This window comes from Microcaecilia unicolor, chromosome 8, assembly GCF_901765095.1.
Source record: "Microcaecilia unicolor chromosome 8, aMicUni1.1, whole genome shotgun sequence".
Lineage (NCBI taxonomy): Eukaryota > Metazoa > Chordata > Amphibia > Gymnophiona > Siphonopidae > Microcaecilia > Microcaecilia unicolor.
In genome coordinates, this window is record NC_044038.1 from 21,651,356 (window position 1) to 21,671,250 (window position 19,895).

Below are 19,895 nucleotides of genomic sequence, written 5' to 3' on the forward strand. Positions count from 1 at the left end.
CTTCCTTCCCCTCACCTCACTCTGTGGTCTTCCTTAAATATGTTATTTTTCTTCTCAAAGGAGACCCCCGGTGCAGCAGCCATCCTCACCAACTGCCTCCAGCTGCCCCCCCCCTCCCCCGCTCTCTGCTGCGATCCACCCAGGCAGAAACAAGAAATTGCAGCGGAGATAGGGTTACCATATGGCTCCAGAAAAAGGAGGACGGATTGAGCCAGCCGCGTTTTTGCAATGGAAGTAAAAGCCGGCTGGCTCAATTACTTCCATTGAAAGCAATTGCTGGCTCAATCTGTCCTCCTTTTTCTGGAGCCATATGGTAACCATAAGTGGAGAGGGAACCCTTCGTGGTCAGCCGGAGGCAGCTTGTGAGGATGGCTTGCTGCCCTGGGGCCCCTCTGAGAAGGGAAATAAATTGTAAAGAAGTTTGGAAAGCTGAGGGAAGGGAGGAGGAGATGGACTGTAGTGGAGAGAAGGGGGAAAGATGCCTGGACTGCAGGGCCCAGGACAGCTGCCCTCTTTGCCCTCCCCCCTAACAACCGCCTTTACTAAGGCTATGATGCCATGAGCTCTTGATAGCAGGGAAATATGCCGTTCTTTTTAAAATTCCTAATTCCTTTCTTTTCTTTTCTCTTCTCCTATCCAGCTCAGCCATTTAGTTGACAGATCTCCTGTTGGCAAGTGTGGAAACCAGCGCATGCGCAGTCTGGTGGTATCAAACTGTTGAGCCATTCTATGATAGGTTTTCCAAACCCGTACTGTTGAGCCCACAACGAGTCAGGTTTTCAGGATATCCACAGTGAATATGCGAGAGTTAAAGCCGCCTGGTCTCCAGTTCATGCTTTAAGCCTAGCCGAGTGTGGGGTCACCAGGACAAGTTTACTTAAGAGCAGGGGTGTAGCTACGGGGGGGGGGGGGCTGGGCCCCCACAAATTTCATTTGGGCCCCTGGTTTGGCTGGCAGGGGTCCCCAACCCCCGCCAGCCGAAGCCTTCTTCAGCGCCGGTCTCTGCGTTCGCTGCCCTGCTCTTCTTTCTTCTTGCTCCTCCTGTGCACGCTGACGCGCCTTCTCAGTTTCACATAAAGGAGCGTCAGCGTTCACATGAGGAGCAAGAAGAAAGAAGAGCAGGGCAGCGAATGCGGCTGCGCCAGAGACCGGTGCTGAAGAAGGCTTCGGCTGGTGAGGCTTGGGGACCTCCGCCAGCAAAGGTAATTGTTTGTGAGAGGAAGCGGCAAGGAGGCGAGGCGGTGGCGGGGTGGCACTCAAAATGTGCCCTCAACCTCGGACTCTGACCCCCTCCCACCGTGAGGTCTGGCTACGCCCCTGGTTGAGAGGTTCTAACTGCTGCTGCTGTGCTGCTCTGAGGCACTGATGCCCTAAGGCAGCGTTTCCCAAAACTGTGCACCACGCACCCCAGTGCGCTGCGGCGAACTCACAAGGGTGCCACGAAGCTCAGCTGTGATTGGTCATGGAGCCTGTCTGGCTCCTAAAAGGGCAATCCTGATTGGGAAGCAAGGAATGAGGCTCTTCCTTTCCAAATCAGGATCGCCCTTTTAAGCGCTAGACAGGCTCCGTGACCAATCACAGCTGAGCTGTGATCTCTAATGCTGGGAGGGTGGGGGAAGCAGCCAAAAGGTGCTAAGAATAAAGATTGGAGAGACAGAATAAAGAGACTTGGGTTGTTCCAAAGGGATATAGTTTAACATCACCTTAACAACAATGAACTGGAGGAATAGGGCAAACCATAAATTTATTTTTGAACAAGGAAAACCTGTTTTGAAGTATCGGTGAAAACAGGTAACAGCTTCATTGAAGCATCTGGCAAATATGGGTTGCCCTCAACCTACTCCTTTCATAAGAACCTAATACCCTTCATTCTTATCTTGATATGGGGGTCGAGGGGAGGGTGAGATGCTGCATGGAGAGGGGAGAGGGGTCAGAGAGGGAGAAATGTTGGACATAGGGGTGGTGGGAAGGGAGAGATGGTGCATGGAGAGGGGTCAGAGAGGGAGAAATGTTGGACATAGGGGTGGTGGGAAGGGAGAGATGGTGCATGGAGAGGGGTCAGAGAGGGAGAAATGTTGGACATAGGGGTGGTGAGAAGGGAGAGATGGTGCATGGAGAGGGGAGAAGGGTCAGAGAGGGAGAAATGTTGGACATAAGGGTGGTGGGAAGGGAGAGATGGTGCATGGAGAGGGGTCAGAGAGGGAGAAATGTTGGACATAGGGGTGGTGGGAAGGGAGAGATGGTGCATGGAGAGGGGTCAGAGAGGGAGAAATGTTGGACATAGGGGTGGTGAGAAGGGAGAGATGGTGCATGGAGAGGGGAGAGGGGTCAGAGAGGGAGAAATGTTGGATTTAGGAGTAGTGGGCAGGGAGAGATGGTGCATGGAGAGGGGAGAGAGGTCAGAGAGGGAGAAATGTTGGACATAGGGGTGGTGGGAAGGGAGAGATGGTGCATGGAGAGGGGAGAGAGGTCAGAGAGGGAGAAATGTTGGACATAGGGGTGGTGGGAAGGGAGAGATGGTGCATGGAGAGGGGAGAGAGGTCAGAGAGGGAGAAATGTTGGACATAGGGGTGGTGGGAAGGGAGAGATGGTGCATGGAGAGGAGAAAGGGGTTAGAGAGGGAGAAATGTTGGACATTGGGTGATGGGAAGGGTGAGATGCTGCATGGAGAGGAGAGAGGGATCAGAGAGGGAGAAATGTTGGGACATAGGGGTGGTGGGAAGGGAGAGATGGTGCATGGGGGAGAGAGGGAGAAATATTGGACAAGATGTGTAGGGGGGGGGACGATAGAGACCTGTGTGGCCGGGAGGGAGGGTGATGGACACCTGTGTGGTGGTGGTGGTGGGGGGTGCTGCAAAAAATTTCTGCGACACTAAGGGTGCCTTGAACCAAAAAAGTTTGGGAACCACTGGCCTAAGGAATAGGAGCCAGATCCAGGAATCAATCAGGTTTTTAGATGGTGCTATATAGGACAATCTTCCACATTTGCTTTTTTAAAAAATGCCTTATGTCAATCTGTTTCCTTACTTCCATTTACTAAGGTGCGCTGAAAAATGGGCTGCGCTAGTGTAGGCGCGTGCTTTAGGCATGCGCAAATCCATTTTTCAGCGCACCTGTAAAAAAGGCCTTTTTTAAAACATTTTTGCCAAAAATGGACGTGCGGCAAAATGAGAACTGGCAGGCATCCATTTTGGGTCTGAGACCTTACCGCCATCCATTGACTTAGCGGCAGGGTCTCACGCAGTAGCCATTCGGTAAGCGTCTATGCGGGTAGGATAACGATTATCACCCGGTTTCCACCACGCACCTGAAAGAAAAAATTATTTTTTAGCGCACGTAGCAGATTCACGTAAAAAATGAAATTACCGCCCGGGACACGCGGTATCCAGGCGGTAACTCCGAATTGACGCACGTTGGGCACACATAGGTGCCTACGCGTCTTAGTAAAAGGGGCCCCTCAAGGAGTTACAAATATAACTCTTCTTTCCTTTGTCTAAACTGTAGCTGTTGCACACGTATGACTGCAGACCTTTTACTTTTATTGCAATGTACTTCTCACTGGTCTTCCGCTCAGCCATCTCTCTCCTCTCCAGTCTGTCCAAAATTCTGCAGCATGACTTATTTTCCGCCAAAGTCGTTATACCCACACTAGCCCACTCCTCAAGTCACTTCACTGGCTCCCTGTCCGCTTCTGTATACAGTTCAAACTTCTCTTACTGACCTTTAAATGCATCCATTCTGCAGCCCCCCATTACCTCTCCACTCTCATCTCTCCCTACATTCCTCCCCGTGACTTCCGCTCACTGGCCAAATCTCTCTTGTCATCCCCCCCCCCCCCCCCCCCCCCCCCCGTCTCCTCCACTGCTAACTCCAGGCTTCGTTCCTTTTCCCTCGTGGCACCTTATGCCTGGAATAGACTTCCTGAGCCTGTACGTCTAGCTCCATCTCTACCTGTCTTCAAATCTATGCTGAAAACCCACCTTTTCACCACTGCTTTTGGCTCCTAGCCACTACTCAATTGCCCTCCCCTTGTTCCTTCTCACCCAGTACTTCCCTCGCCCTTAATTGTCTTGTCTGTCTGTATTTTTAGATTGTAAGCTCTATTGAGCAGGGACTGTCTCTCTGTGTCAGGTGTTCAGCGCTGCATGCGTCTGGTAGCACTTTACAAATGCTAATAATAATAATACTTTCTCCTCAGCATGTATATTTTGCTATGGAGCATTTGTGATAAAATATTACCTGGCATGGACTTGGGATAAAATGGCCTTTTATTGAGCTTATTCTGCCTTTGTAGACCTGTACAGTGTGAACACACTGTCATGTTGACAAATCTGTTTGTTGTAGAACGAGCTGGAGCAACTCAAGTGGCTGGTGAAACTGGCGGACGGCGTGCATGAGGATTTACAGAAGAGCCACAGTGTGTACAACAAGCTGTTTGTCAGGTACGTGGCACAGACCCTCCCCTGATAGCACCAGCAGCTTTTTATAGGAAAGATCATTAATATGCTCAGCTCAACTTCAGAAAGCAAACGCAAGTGCTACCTAAAGGGATTTCTCCATTTTGAGGGCATAACTACATAAGTGTTGCCATACTGGGACAGACCGAAAGTCCATCAAGCCCATCATCCTATTTCCAACAGTGGCCAATCCAGGTCACAAGTACCTGGGAAGATCCCCAAACAGTACAATACATTTTATGCTGCTTATTCTAGAAATAAGCTGTGGATTTTCCCCAAGTCCATATTAATAATGGTCTATGGACTTTTCCTTTAGGAAGCCGGCCAAACCTTTTTTAAACTCCGCTAAGCTAACCGCCTTTACTACATTCTCTGGCAACGAATTCCAGAGTTTAATTACACGTTGAGTGAAGAAAAATTTTCTCCAATTCGTTTCAAATTTACTACATTGTAGCTTCATTGCATGCCCCCTAGTCCTAGTATTTTTGGAAAGCGTGAACAGACGCTTCACATCTACCCGTTCAACTCCACTCATTATTTTATAGACCTCTATCATATCTCCCCTCAACCGCCTTTTCTCCAAGTTGAAGAGCCCTAGCCGCTTTAGCCTTTCCTCGTAGGGAAGTCGTCCCATCCCCTTTCTCATTTTTGTCGCCCTTCTCTGTACCTTTTCTAATTCCACTGTTTTTTTGAGATACGGTAACCAGAATCATTTTTGTTGCACAAATCTTGCTTGCATGCACATCACCTTCATCACCTCAGCAGGCTGTTATGAGAATCGTTTCTTCCCCTATCACTTTAACAATAAAATATGCATTAGCCATAGTGCCACCCTGTGGTCAGTATTTGAAAAGAACTTTTCCTGTTCTCTGCCGATGGAAAAATTCTTTATTAAATAAAGATGTGCATGTGTATATATGCATTCATTTTGTTTAGTCCCCTGATGTGTAATTTTCTGCTTTTAATAGTTGGTTATGATTATTTGACAATGCTGTTTAGAAAGATTGTTGATATAAATCATTTTATACATATGTATAGTTGGTGGTACTTTTATGTTTGAAAAAAATGTATCACTTGGTTGCCTTTGTTTGGTTAGTGGCTGAAAGGTGATGGTTTTGAGGTTTTGGTTTGGGGGGGTTCTTTTTTTTTTTTCATTTACTTTGATAATTTTGTTTTGTTTTATTCTGATATTTTGATCTGTTTCATTTGTCCCTGCATCCCACTGGATCTGTTGTGCCTTTTCTCCCGTAGGTTCCTTTTGCACACCAATGATTTATTTGGGATTCTTGTTATTCTTGCTCCTGACAAAGATTCAGTCGAAAATGTCAGGTTGTTAACAATGACATAAACTTGTGAATCTTGCTGGTTGCAAGAATGAATTTGATGGTATTTATTGTTGTTAGAAAATTTTATTTAAACAAACATATTTTGTGTTCTGGAACTCTTTGCCAGAGGATGTAGCAACAGCGGTTAGTGTATCTGGGTTTTAAAAAGGTTTGGACAAGTTCCTGGAGGAAAAGTCCATAGTCTGCTATTGAGACAGACATGGGGAAGCCACTGCTTGCCCTGGGATTGGTAGCATGGAATGTTGCTGCTATTTGAGATTCTGAATGGAATCTTGCTACTCTTTGGAGTTCTACATGGAATGTTGCTACTATTTGGGTTTCTGCCAGGTACTTGTAACCTGGATTGGCCACTGTTAGAAGCAGGATACTGGGCTAGATGGTCCATTGGTCTGACCCAGTATGTCTATTCTTATGTTCTTAGTGCTGCTCCTGTGACATTGGATTAAAGAGAACATACATAAGAACATAAGAGTAGCCATACTGGGTCAGACCAATGGACCATCAAGCCCAGTATCCTGTTTCCAAACAGTGGCCAATCCAGGTCACAAGTACATAAGTACATAAGTATTGCCATACTGGGAAAGACCAAAGGTCCATTAAGCCCAGCATCCTGTTTCCAACAGTGACCAATCCAGGTCACAAATGCCTGGCAAGATCCCAAAAAAGTACAAAACATTTTATACTGCTTATCCCTGCTGCACATAGACTTTCCGCGCATCTCATTTGCATGTGATTTCCTTTGAGCATTAATCGCTGTTCCACGTTCAGTAAGTTCAGTGGTGGCTCTACACGTACGTGGATGTTAACAATGACTTTTGAACATTGGCCTCTAAGTAAAGTGCTGAGGAAATTGCACCCGGGAAAGGCCGTCCATGCACAGATCTTTACACTGGCTTCTGAGCTCTGGAAGAGCTGCTCCATTCCAGCACTGTGAGATGACTTTACCCACACGAGTGCACTGAAAATACAAGTTGCAGTTCAGAAAAAGTGTATTGTAGTTTCTATAAATAAGCTGGATTCTAGCTTTTTTTAATAAAGCAAATACCCACAAAATCATATATGAAAGTATCTTAATAAAGAAACTTATGCAACGTACCCCAAATATTTTGTGCTTTTTTTTTCCAGTATTGTAAAGGTGGATTTGTTCAGTATCACCTACCGTCAGCTTGAAAAACTGGTAAGCCATGTATATTGTTGTTTTTACTCTGATCATTTCACATTCTCTTTCCACCATGAAGTGCAAATGCTGGAGCTCAGTGCTACAATTCTTGTGTAAGTTTGCAATTTAGATTCCACTAACATCCCCAAATTCTATTTCCAGAACTTTACTAATATATACTCAGCTGTGCCTCTTACATCAAACGCCCATATTTTATCATAGGTATGGGCATGTTAGGAGTGGCCTAGTAGTTAGGGTGGTGGACTTTGGTCCTGGGGAACTGAGGAACTGAGTTCGATTCCCACTTCAGGCACAGGCAGCTCCTTGTGACTCTGGGCAAGTCACTTAACCCTCCATTGTCCCATGTAAGCTGCATTGAGCCTGCCATGAGTGGGAAAGCGCAGGGTACAAATGTAACAAAAATAAAATAGATACTATTGGAGATTCTACATGGAATGTTGCTACTATTGGAGATTCTATATGGAATGTTGCTATTCCACTAGCAACATTCCATGTAGAAGGCTGCGCAGGCTTCTGTTTCTGTGAGTCTGACGTCCTGCACGTACGTGCAGGACGTCAGACTCACAGAAGCAGAAGCCTGCGCGGCCACATTGGTGATCTGCAAGGGCTGACTTCTACATGGAATGTTGCTAGTGGAATAGCAACATTCCATGTAGAATCTCCAATAGTACAAACAGTAGCAACATTCCATGTAGAATCTCCATTAGTATCTATTTTATTTTTGTTACATTTGTACCCCGCGCTTTCCCACTCATGGCAGGCTCAATGCGGCTTACATGGGGCAATGGAGGGTTAAGTGACTTGCCCAGAGTCACAAGGAGCTGCCTGTGCCTGAAGTGGGAATTGAACTCAGTTCCTCAGGACCTAACCACTAGGCCACTCCTCCACTTCCATCATAGTGGTTCACAATGGCAAAAAAAGAAATCAATAGAAAAGAACTACAGTGTTTATAGGACAAAGGAAAAGAGGTAATAGGGAGGACAGGGAGCGATGTTAATTAGTCTGCTGGTTTGTAGTGGGGCTGAATACTGTCATGAGCAGCAGAGCTGCCAAGACACAGAGCCAGACGTTCCCCCCTCCCCACTCGGGCTGATGCTCTGCCCGCGCCCCCCAACAATCCTCCCGCACGTTTACCCTATGATCAGAGATAATAGCGTGTGGGAGCACTGGGAGTGTGGCCCCAGTAGCCTAGAAATCACTGGGGGTAATTTGAGAGTGGGAGACTCGCCCAGAGGTGATTGTGACCCAGTAGGTGGGAGGAAGGTGCTAGTGTAGAGCACAAGAAGCAGGTGAACCTGAGCTGTGCTGGGGATGGACCCTCTAAGTACCCACGGGGTAACCCCAGGCAAGTGGCTAGGCAATTCATGACAGCATGCAACTGTAGGAGGCATGGACCTGGGAGGGACATGGGTGTGTCAGGGGTGTGCCTAGCACTTATGCACGCAGGTTATAGAATACTAGCAGTTATGTTCCCACCTTACAATAGTATCCAGCAATGGCAGTTGCACACACAACTGCCATGATACAATTCACACTTAGTCGCATCATCCTTGTGCCTTACTTTAGGCATCTATAGAGAATTACCCCCTTCCGCTGAGAATTCATGGATGGAGGACTTGTATGCATAGCAGTGGCTGCTAAATGTATGAGGATCTTTGAATATTGACCTGTTTGAATATTGGCTTCCATGTATTTACCAGCACCAAAATGAAAAAGAAAAAGGATGTATGTACTTAATTCCAAAGTTAACCACATAAATTATTTTTCAACTTAAGCTTTATTAAATTACCGAAAACAATCGCAAAGAAAAAGAATGCTCATTTATTGCTTGAGAAAAAGTGCATTCCAAGGAATAAAAACGTCAAGACTTTAATCGTGAAAACAAAAGGAAGAAAGGTCCCCCAGATTTGCACTGAACCAATATAAATGCTGCAGTTTCCTCCTATTCCTATGGGCTTTTAGCTCAGTCAGAACCATGCGGTACCATGAGCCCTTCATGTACAACATAGGGTTTTTCCTCTGTGTATATCTTCCTTCCAGCTACTACTACTACTATTTAGCATTTCTATAGCGCTACAAGGCGTACGCAGCGCTGCACAAACATAGAAGAAATACAGTCCCTGCTCAAAGAACTTACAATCTAATAGACAAAGAATAAAGTAAGCAAATCAAATCAATTATTGTGTACAGGAAGGAGGAGAGGAGGGTAGGTGGAGGCGAGTGGTTACAAGTGGTTACAAGTCAAAAGCAATGTTAAAGAGGTGGGCTTTCAGTCTAGATTTAAAGGTGGCCAAGGATGGGGCAAGACGTAGGGGCTCAGAAAGTTTATTCCAGGCGTAGGGTGCAGCGAGACAGAAGGCGCGAAGTCTGGAGTTGGCAGTAGTGGAGAAGGGAACAGATGAGAAGGATTTATCCATGGAGCGGAGTGCACGGGAAGGGGTGTAGGGAAGGACGAGTGTGGAGAGATACTGGGGAGCAGCAGAGTGAGTACATTTATAGGTTAGTAGAAGAAGTTTGAACAGGATGCGAAAACAGATAGGGAGCCAGTGAAGCGACTTGAGGAGAGGGGTAGTATGAGTAAAGCGACCCTGGCAGAAGACAAGACGGGCAGCAGAGTTTTGAACCGATTGGAGAGGGGAGAGGTGATTAAGTGGGAGGCCAGCAAGAAGCAGATTGCAGTAGTCTAAACGAGAGGTGACAAGGGTGTGGATGAGGGTTTTGGTAGAGTGCTCGGAAAGAAAGGGGCGGATTTTACGGATGTTGTAAAGAAAGAAACGACAGGTTTTGGCGGTCTGCTGGATATGAGCAGAGAAGGAGAGAGAAGAGTCAAAGATGACCCCAAGGTTTCGAGCTGAGGAGACAGGGAGAATGAGAGAGCCATCAACAGAAATAGAAAACGGGGGGAGCGGGGAGGTGGGTTTGGGGGGGAAAATGAGAAGCTCGGTTTTGGTCATATTTAATTTCAGGTGGCGTTGAGACATCCAGGCAGCAATGTCAGACAAGCACGCTGAAACTTTGGTTTGGATGCAAGGTGAGATATCAGGGGTAGAAAGGTAGATTTGGGAGTCATCAGCATAGAGATGGTAGGAAAAGCCATGGGATGAGATTAATGAACCAAGGGAAGAAGTGTAGATAGAAAAGTGGAGGGGACCAAGAACAGAACCCTGAGGTACGCCGACAGGCAGAGGGATAGAAGTAGAAGAGGATCCACCAGAGTGAACACTAAAGGTGCGGAGGGAGAGGTAGGAAGAGAACCAGGAAAGGACAGAGCCCTGGAATCCAAGTGAGGACAGGGTATCGAGAAGTATGCTGTGATCAACAGTGTCAAAAGCAGCGGAAAGATCAAGAAGAATGAGGATGGAATATTGACCTCTGGATTTAGCCAGTAATAGGTCATTGGAGACTTTAGTAAGCGCAGTTTCGGTTCCAGCTCACTTAGCCTGACCACTCCAGTGACAGACCTCAGCGAGGGACCGCACAGCACAAGCCTTCCTCTGTGAACCCTAACTCTAGCCTCCAGATGTCAGTGTTATGTAATAACTAGACCTCCCTCCTTCCTAGGAGGGAGTTCTAGTTATTACATATACTGCACCTCTGTCTGAGCCACGGAGCAGAAGCTCATCCTATGAATCAACCCCAGGTGCTCGCATCCCAACACACCGTGCTGCCACCAGGCCAGTCCCAAATCCATGTAATGTTGTTGCCATTACTTTGCAGGAAAAAAAGTGGTGTCCTGGCCAAGGGCTGCTGTCAGTGCTTCTCTGTGCTTTTGGAATTGTCTGCTGACAAATTGATTCAGAAGGGGGCAATGTGGTACTTTCTACCTCCCCACAACACTCACCTCTTCCACTCCCCTGCCCGTCTTGATACCCCTGTAAACATCTTGCTTGTCCACCCCATAAGACAGCCCTGATCAGTGGCGTACTGAGGGCGGGGCGGTCCGCCCCAGGTGCACACAGCTGGAGGGGTGCTGGGTCCCTGCTCCCTCTGCTGTTACTTCCTGTTCCGGGGCAGAGGGAGCAGGGAACCTGCAGAGCCGACAGCTGCATGGCTGCTCCCAGCACCCCAGCAGGTAAGAAGAATGCAGCCGGGGGGGGGGGGGCTTGGAGGTGATGTGCCGGGGGGGTGTTGTGCTACATATGGGGGGGGGGACATTACTGCACCCGGGGGGGGGGGGGTGCACAGCGGCGATCTGTCCTGGGTGGCAGCCGACCAAGGAACAGCACTGGCCTTGATACTAGTAATGATCATTTCCATGCTAAGAGAGAGGTGTTTCCATATAGTCCATTGGGCAGGACGCGTCAGTGGCGTAGCCATAGGTGGGCCAGGGCCCATCCACTTATGGCTCAGGCCCACCCAACAGTAGCACATATTTAGCGGTAGCTGGTAGGGATCCCAAGCTCTGCCAGCAGAAGACTTCCCCCTGATGGTAATAAAAACGCTACTCTCCACGATACCGGCACCTGCACATGCTCAGTTTCCAGTGCATGCCTGCTGCAGACTGCCAAGGTGGAAAGAAGCGTTTTCCCGCCAGCTGAGATATTTTTCTGGTCATAGTGGGGGAGGGGGGGAGAACACTTGGTGCCCACCCACTTCTTGCTTAGGCCCACCCAAAATCTGTTGTCTGGCTACGCCCCTGGGACTCGTACCTCTGGATTCCATATATGGGACCCAAAATTGGGCACCGATCCAAGATTTGTAACCAACTAAATTGGCTAACGAGCCAATTAATGCCAATAATTAGGTGCTAATTGTCACTAATTTGAATTCATATGCACATCTTGCTATGCATTATTCTATAACAACGCACACATAAATCCCGTCCAAAAGGGGAAGGGGCCATGGAAGGGGCATACATGGGTTGGGAACATTCCTAAAACTTGCACGCACTGTTATAGAATAACAGGGATGTGTGCCCAGATTTTGTGCCAGTAATTACACCTGGTTTCAACAGGCGAGTCCTGGCATCCAAATTTAGGCACTCAATATTATTCTTTAACAAGTGCTCATTTTTGAGTGTCCATTATAGAATAGCATTGAGCAAGGATTTTTTTGGCGACAATTTTTAAGCACCATTTACTGAATTTACCCCCATAGTGACAGGATCAAACCCAGCGCAGGGGTTTTTCTATCTGAAATTACGTAAAAGTTTGTCCTAGGGTACATCCAGCTTTTTCTTTATCTGATGTCATTCACTGGCAGGAGAATGATCACCTAAGAACTGTGCCAAATTTAACAAAAAAATACAAAACTACCAGCATGTCCTGTTCATCTTTCTATATTTTCAGAGATTGAGTTCACCAGTATTAAATTATGAAGAAGTGGAACCTGGGCAGAGTGCCAGATTCAACTCTGGCCACCTTGTTGGGTGGACTGGATGGACCGTGCAGGTCTTTATCTGCCGTCATTTACTATGTTACTATATGTCTTCACAATAGGTGGCTGATGATGTCAGCTTGGCCATGGAGGAGCTGAGAACGGGTTCAGAACAGGAGGCTTCCAGAATGACACACACCATGGGGGAGACCTTATTCGAACTCTACATCACACTGAATGAGCTGAAACGTTTCACGGATTTTCTTCCTTTGAAGTGAGTGCAGTATGACTTTCCACCTCCTGGATATCACAAAACCATCTTTTCTTGTGAGTTAAGGCCACCATAATCCCATAAATGAATGGTAACTTATTAGCAGGAACAAATATTATTAAAATATTTAGTAAGAGTTTTTTTTTTTTTAATGTTTAGATCCGTGCTCAGACTGTCATATTAAAGAGCCTTAAGCACAGACGGTGTCTATTTTAAGGAGACACTCCGGGGTTGGTATTAGGAGTCATTTATCTGGACAGGAGGTATTCCTGCTGAGTTAAATTGCTCTGCCTTTCCAAATGCACTTAACCAGAAAGTGCCACTCTGTGGTGTGTGCAGGGTGGTCCAGGTAGGGTTACCATAGGTCCGGATGTTCAAGGGGGAGAAGGTCTTCAGCTGGCGGGGTTTGGGGATTCCCAACAGCTCAGGTATTGAATATTTTGGGTTTCCCGGGGGGGGGGGGGGGGGGGGGAGTGAATTCTATGCCCACCCACTTTGGGCTCAGGCCCACCCAAAGTTGACCATCTAGCTACGCCGCTGCCTGTAAGACTTGGATTGATCATTATTGCATCTTTATATGTCTATATCTAGGTTTGCCTTATACAGCATTACATACAAGATCAGCAATGTAGGAAAGTATAGTAATTGGAGAACTGAGTTGATACAACCCGGTGGTCCCAGCAAATACATGGAGGAGAAAGTCCAGCATCTTGTCCTATCCACAACATTTCTTCTCTTAAAACTAACTTAAGCTACCCTTTTTTTTTCTCCTCAGGGACAATAAATCCCTCGCCCTGGCTGGGTTCCATGAGTGGTTCAAGACATCAATCCACATGTGGCTACAGACAGTTCACCAAAAGACATGTGAGAGAATACAGAAGGCTGTGGAATTGGATAAGGTGACTAAGCTATTTTAGACTTCTGTTTTGTTTGAAATTTGCTGCACCCTCTGATGTGTGTATGCGTGCGTGCGTGGACTAGCCCCTCAATATTAAGCCGGCGGCAGATGTTCAATTCTGGGCCATTTCTGGTGACTGGCATTGATTATCCAGGGTTATTTTGGCCGGCTCTAACTTAACCAGCTATGTGAATATTCAGAGCTGGCTAGTTAAGTTAATAGTGGGCAAAGATAGGACTGCTATTTATCTGGTCCGATTTGCCCGCTAAACTTAGCCGGCCACCTCTTGAATATTCATGGATAGCCAGCCAGTTAGGCATTATCCTCTGGATTCTGTATAGCAGACCAAGCGTCTTCTGTAACAACACATGTAACTTAATTGTCTTAACAAGCCAACCAGCGTTGATAACAGCTCTTAAGCGAGAATGAGCACTAATTGGCAATAATTAGAATTTGCGCACAGAACTCGCTAAGCATATTCTGTAACGCAGTGCGCCTAACTTCTAATGCGCGCAGCCAAAAAGGGATGTGGATATAAGCGGGGAAATGGGCGTTTCGTGGTCATTCCAAAATTTACGCATGTAGTTATAGAATATAGCCCAGTGCGCCGACGCACCGGGATTTACACCATGATTTTGTTGGTGTTAGGATATCTAAATCTAGGCGCTGCTTATAGAATACACTTAGGCGGAAATGTTTTCCATGTGAATTTTTTACACACCATATATAGAATCTACCCCCACCCCAGTGCAGTAAGCGCTAATATTCAACAGAAATAACTGGCTCCCTCCACTGAATATTAGAGCTTAGCAGTGCGTTGTTTCTAGTGAAGAAGGTGCCAGTACTCAAATGCCAGGCCACCCTTCAGGGGTGGGGTGATCACTGAGGGACCCACCCCACAATAGCCAGGCCCCTTGCAACCAGTCACAGAATCTATGACAAGGCAGAATTGGTGTGTAGAGCCTGAGCTCTTTCTTTGAAACTTGAGGTCCATGGGTCAATTTTAGCAGACACTGGAAAATGTGCCGGTACTCAGTACCCCCTCAAAAAAAGCCCTGCTAAAGAGTGACAAGATTCCATGCAGAATTTCAAAGAGTAGCAACATTCCATGTAGAACCCCAAAGAATAGCCAGATTCTGGAATCCTAAAGAGCGACAAGATTCCGGAACCCTAAAGAGTGACAAGATTCCATGCAGAATCTCAAAAGAGTAGCAACATTCCAGGTAGAACCCTGAAGAATAGCAAGATTCTGGAATCCTAAAGAGCAGTGTGTTTTTTCTAGCGAAAAAGGTGCCAGTACTCAAATGCCAGGCCACCCTTCAGGGGTGGGGTGATCACTGAGGGACCCACCCCACAATAGCCAGGCCCCTTGCAACCAGTCACAGAATCTATGACAAGGCAGAATTGGTGTGTAGAGCCTGAGCTCTTTCATTAAAACTCGGGGTCCATGGGTCTATTTTAGCAGACAATGGAGAAGGTGCCGGTACTCGGTACCCCCAAGTACCCCCTCAAAAAAAGCCCTGGGGCTTAGCCTACTAAACGCTATTTAACCAGCCAGGTGCCATTCCCGGCCAGTTAAATAGTACTGAGTATCAGGCCCTTAGTGTTTAAATATATGCAAACTACAGTTTAAAACATCCTGAACAGCTTTCTCTTTAATATTTAAGAAGGATTTGTTACTATGAACCATGTCAATAATGGAACACTGACTATGTAAACAAGAGGATTAGCGCACTGATCCCGACAGCTGGCTGTGGAGCACTTGTCATCTGCGCTCATTCCACTCTTCATGCTCTTTCTGCTGCTTCCTTTCCCCTGGTCTTACACACAAAATCTCCGGCTTTTCTCGATTCCTCTTTTGCTCCTTCTGTCTCTCCCTCCCTGTTTCGCTGCCAGTTCTCTTTCATGTGTAGAACGCGCCTTCCCTCCAGTAAGTTTGGACACATTACTGAGCCTACCAGTCCAAAGATTTGTGAGGTCTTGCCTCCTTCAGAAGCTCTTGACATTTTTTTTCCCTGCGGTCAAATGGTGCCATTAGTGACCGTCTCTAGGAAAAGGTGACTATCCTGCAATTTTCGAAGGAGAAGGGCGGCCATCTTCCGACACAAATCGGGAGATGTCTGGCGATCTCCTGAACCCGGCCAAATCGCTGTAATCGAAAGCCGATTTTGGCCGGCGCCAACTGCTTTCCGTCGCGGAGCCGGCCAAACTTCAAGGGGGCGTGTTGGTAGGATAGTGAAGGCAGGACGGGGCGGGACAGGGGCGTGCTCACGAGATGGCCGGTTTCGCCCGATAATGGGGGGAAAAAAAGGCAGGCTTGACGAGCATTTTGCTTTACTTGGTCCCTTTTTTTTCACGACCAAGCTTCAAAAAGGAGCCCCAACTGACCAAATGACCATCGGAGGGAATCGGGGATGATCTCCCCTTACTCTCTCAGTGGTCACCAACCCCCTCCCACCCAAAAAAAAAACAACAACAAAATTTTTTTGCCAGCCTCTATGCCAGCCTCAAATGTCATACCCAGCTCCCTGATAGCAGTCTCTGGAGCAGTTTTAATGGGTGCAGTGCACTTCAGACAGGTGGACCCAGGCCCATCCCCCCCCCCCCCACCTGTTACACTTGTGGTGATAAATGTTAAGCGCCTCTCACTCCCCCCCATCCGACAGTCCCCCCTGCCGATCAGCTGAGCTCCGTGCACCCAGCACCTTGAATCTGCAGCGCTGCTGACTGTAAAAGAAGCAAATTGTCTCGTTGTTGGCCCTTCCCTCACTGTGTCCCGCCCTCGAGGAAATAGGAAGTTACATCAGAGGGCGGGACATAGTGTGAGGGAAGGGCCAACGACGAGACAATTTTCTTCTTTTACAGTCAGCAGCGCTGCAGATTCGAGGTGCCGGGTGCACGGAGCTCAGCTGATAGGCAGGTGGGGACTGTCGGATGGGGGGGGGGAGTGAGAGGCACTGCACCGGGGGGGGTGCTGTGCCACGCCGGGGGGGGGGGTGGACGGAGCACCCTCCCCACACCTGTTCACACTCGGGGTGGACCGCCCCCACCGCCCCGCCCTTGCTACGCCACTGAGTCTAGGTGGGACATAAGGAATGATTGAAGATGATAGCTAGAGGGAAAGCCTGTATGTAAAACCTCGTGTGTCAGAGTGAGAATTTTGTACTGAATGCAAAACGTTACAGGGAGCCAATGATATTTAATGAAAAGGGGGGTTATGTGGTCCGATTTATTAGCATGTGCAAGGATTCTTAGTGCTGTGTTTTGAACCATCTGAATACGGCAAAGAAGAACTTATGTTAAACCAAAGTAAGCAATTTTGTAATAGTCCAGTCATTAGATAAGAAGAGAATATAGTTATGTCATTTGGGAGAAAGAACCCTCATCCACACCCTTGTCACCTCTCGTTTAGACTACTGCAATCTGCTTCTTGCTGGCCTCCCACTTAGTCAACTCTCCCCTCTCCAATCGGTTCAAAACTCTGCTGCCCGTCTCGTCTTCCGCCAGGGTCGCTTTACTCATACTACCCCTCTCCTCAAGTCGCTTCACTGGCTCCCTATCTGTTTTCGCATCCTGTTCAAACTTCTTCTACTAACCTATAAATGTACTCACTCTGCTGCTCCCCAGTATCTCTCCACACTCGTCCTTCCCTGCACTCCGCTCCATGGATAAATCCTTCTTATCTGTTCCCTTCTCCACTACTGCCAACTCCAGACTTCGCGCCTTCTGTCTCGCTGCACCCTACGCCTGGAATAAACTTCCTGAGCCCCTACGTCTTGCCCCATCCTTGGCCACCTTTAAATCTAGACTGAAAGCCCACCTCTTTAACATTGCTTTTGACTCGTAACCACTTGTAACCACTCGCCTCCACCTACCCTCCTCTCTTCCTTCCCGTTCACATTAATTGATTTGATTTGCTTACTTTATTTATTTTTTGTGTATTAGATTGTAAGCTCTTTGAGCAGGGACTGTCTTTCTTCTATGTTTGTGCAGCGCTGCGTACGCCTTGTAGCGCTAAAGAAATGCTATATAGTAGTAGTAGTAGTAAAGAATCAAGGAAAAAGCATATGGTATTCCATACAGTATCAACATAACCTGGATGTGACCCAGAATCCCAATTTTGTCCCACCAGTTGGAGTATGTGGATTCCCTTTCCAAGCACAGCAGCTCTGCGGTGGATGTTACAACCTGCTTCTCTCAGATCAGAGAGTTCTGGGTGCAGCTTGCCTGGCCTGACTCCACTGAAGCCTTCGCCTTTATGACTCAGCTTATGGATGTAAGTACCAGAAAAGAATTAACGGTGTGTGAACTTGAGTTTCCTGCTCTTGATCAAAGACATATATGAAGCCAAAATTCAAAGGGTTAATGCACCTAATAGGGAGCAATGAGTGAATTCATCAGATCTGGATTTTTTAATTCATGCTTTTTCAGTTGTTGCTCAAAGTGAGCTACATTCAGGTACAGGACATGTCCCCAGATGAATTACAATCTAACTTTATACCTGAGGCAATGAAGGGTTAAGTGACCTACCCAAGATCGCAAGGGATTTGAACCTTGTCTTTCCTAGTTTTTAACCAACTGCAGACTGGATGGACGATACAGGCCTTTATCTGCTGTCACTAGGGTAACCATACGTCCGGATTTACCCGGACATGTTTTTGAGGACATGTCTGGGCGTCCGGGTGGGTTTTGCCAGTCTGCCCATTTGTCCTGCCCAGAGCGCTGCCTTTGCCCTGCATCCTGTTGCTGTGTGACGGTCTCGGGATTCAAAATGGCCACCGAGAGTTGAAGCAGCTTCGCGAGACTTCAACTCTCGGCGGCCATTTTGAATCCCGAGACCGTCACAGCAACAGGATGCAGGGCAAGGGCAGCGCTCCGGGCAGGAAAGAGGGGGCTCTTTCCTGCCCCGAAGAGGTCACTAGACCACCAGGGCAGTAGAGAGTAAGTAAGGGGAGGGAAGGTGACAGGGGGGAGGGGAATATGTGACCCGAGGGAGGGGAGGTGACGGGGGGCAAGGAAGGGGAATATGTGACCCGGGGGGAGAGGAATATGTGACGGGGCGGGGTGAGAGTGAGAAAGGGGGTGGTGAGGATGCGAAAGGGATGCGGTATGGGTGGGGCAGGGGGTGTGGTGTGAGTGGAGCAGGGGTGGGCAGGGGTGTGTGACATGTGCCCTCTTTTTAAGAGGACAAAATATGGTAACCCTAGTTGTCACTTACTATGTTTCGTCTCCACTAAGCTCTTAAATTGGCTTGTTTGAAAATTTACTAGGTTGAGTACCTAAAATTATGCTCAAAAGTTCACTAAGGGCCTCTTTTACTAAACCGCAGTAGCGATTCCCGCACAGCAAAGGCACATTTGCCGCACTGGGAATTGCTAGCATGGTTTAGTAAAAGAGGCCCTAAACTCCTAAATTTAGATGTCTAAAAATGGGTAGGAACAGGCAGAAGCATTCTAAGCCGGAATCATGCCCTGTGCCTCTAGTGCCTCCGTCCTGTCCACTGTTCCACAGTCAAACAGGGGAGACAGTGGAGGAGGAGATTGTTGCACATACCCCAAGGCACACTAAGACCTCTCCTTCCCCTCTCACATTGCATAGACTCCCCTCTCCCCCCCCCCCCCCCACCACCTGGACAACACCATGGCAAATGAACCCCCCCCCCCCCCCAGCCGCCAGAACGTAACCTCTCCCCTGGATCCCAGGCAGCCAGAACAAAACCCCAACTCATGTGCTCAACAGCCCATCCAACAGCCTCCCTGAAACTCTCCCCTCCCATCCCCTCCCCAACAGCCGCCTTCTTACTAGGGATTCTCTGGTGTCTAGTAGGGATCAAGAATTATCACCAGACTCTTCTGCCCCTTGGATGGTCTGGGATCAAAATGGCTCCTCTGACCCCTAGTGGTAGTCTCGCATCTTAATTTCACTGCTGGCCTGCCCCAAATCTGACATAAGACATAAGCATTGCCACACTGGGACAGACCAAAGGTCCATCTAGCCCAGCACCTTGTCTCCGACAGTGGCCCATCCAGGTCACAATCTCCCAACAAGATCCACTGAGCAAAGCATTTTGTACTGCTTGTCCCAGGAATAGTGGATTTTTCCCTACGTCCATTTATAACATTCAATGGCCTTTTCCTTCAGGAAGCCATCCAAACCTTTCTTAAACTCTGCTAAGCTAACCGCTTTAACCACATTCTCCTGCAACAAATTCCAAAGTCGAATTATGCGCTGAGTAAAGAAAAATTTCCTCTTATTTGTTTTAAACTTACTGCACTCCAGCTTCATCACATGCCCCCTTGTCCTAGTATTTTTGGAAAGCGTAAACAGATGCTCCACATCTATCTGTTACACTCATTGTTTTATATACCTCTATCATATCACCCCTCAGCCGCCTTTTCTCCAAGCTGAAGAACCCCAGTCACTCCTT

General features: G+C 47.6%; 1 protein-coding gene across 1 annotated transcript in view; it reads left to right on the plus strand.

The window, feature by feature from the left end:
* The window catches only part of BAIAP3 (BAI1 associated protein 3), a 260,632-nt gene that overhangs the window by 212,957 nt on the left and 27,780 nt on the right, over positions 1-19,895 (plus strand). Inside the window, exons 19-23 of the mRNA XM_030212396.1 lie at positions 4,345-4,442; positions 6,929-6,980; positions 12,422-12,573; positions 13,346-13,469; positions 17,601-17,744. Coding sequence (XP_030068256.1) covers positions 4,345-4,442; positions 6,929-6,980; positions 12,422-12,573; positions 13,346-13,469; positions 17,601-17,744 — 570 coding nt within the window. The remainder of the gene's footprint in view (positions 1-4,344; positions 4,443-6,928; positions 6,981-12,421; positions 12,574-13,345; positions 13,470-17,600; positions 17,745-19,895) is intronic.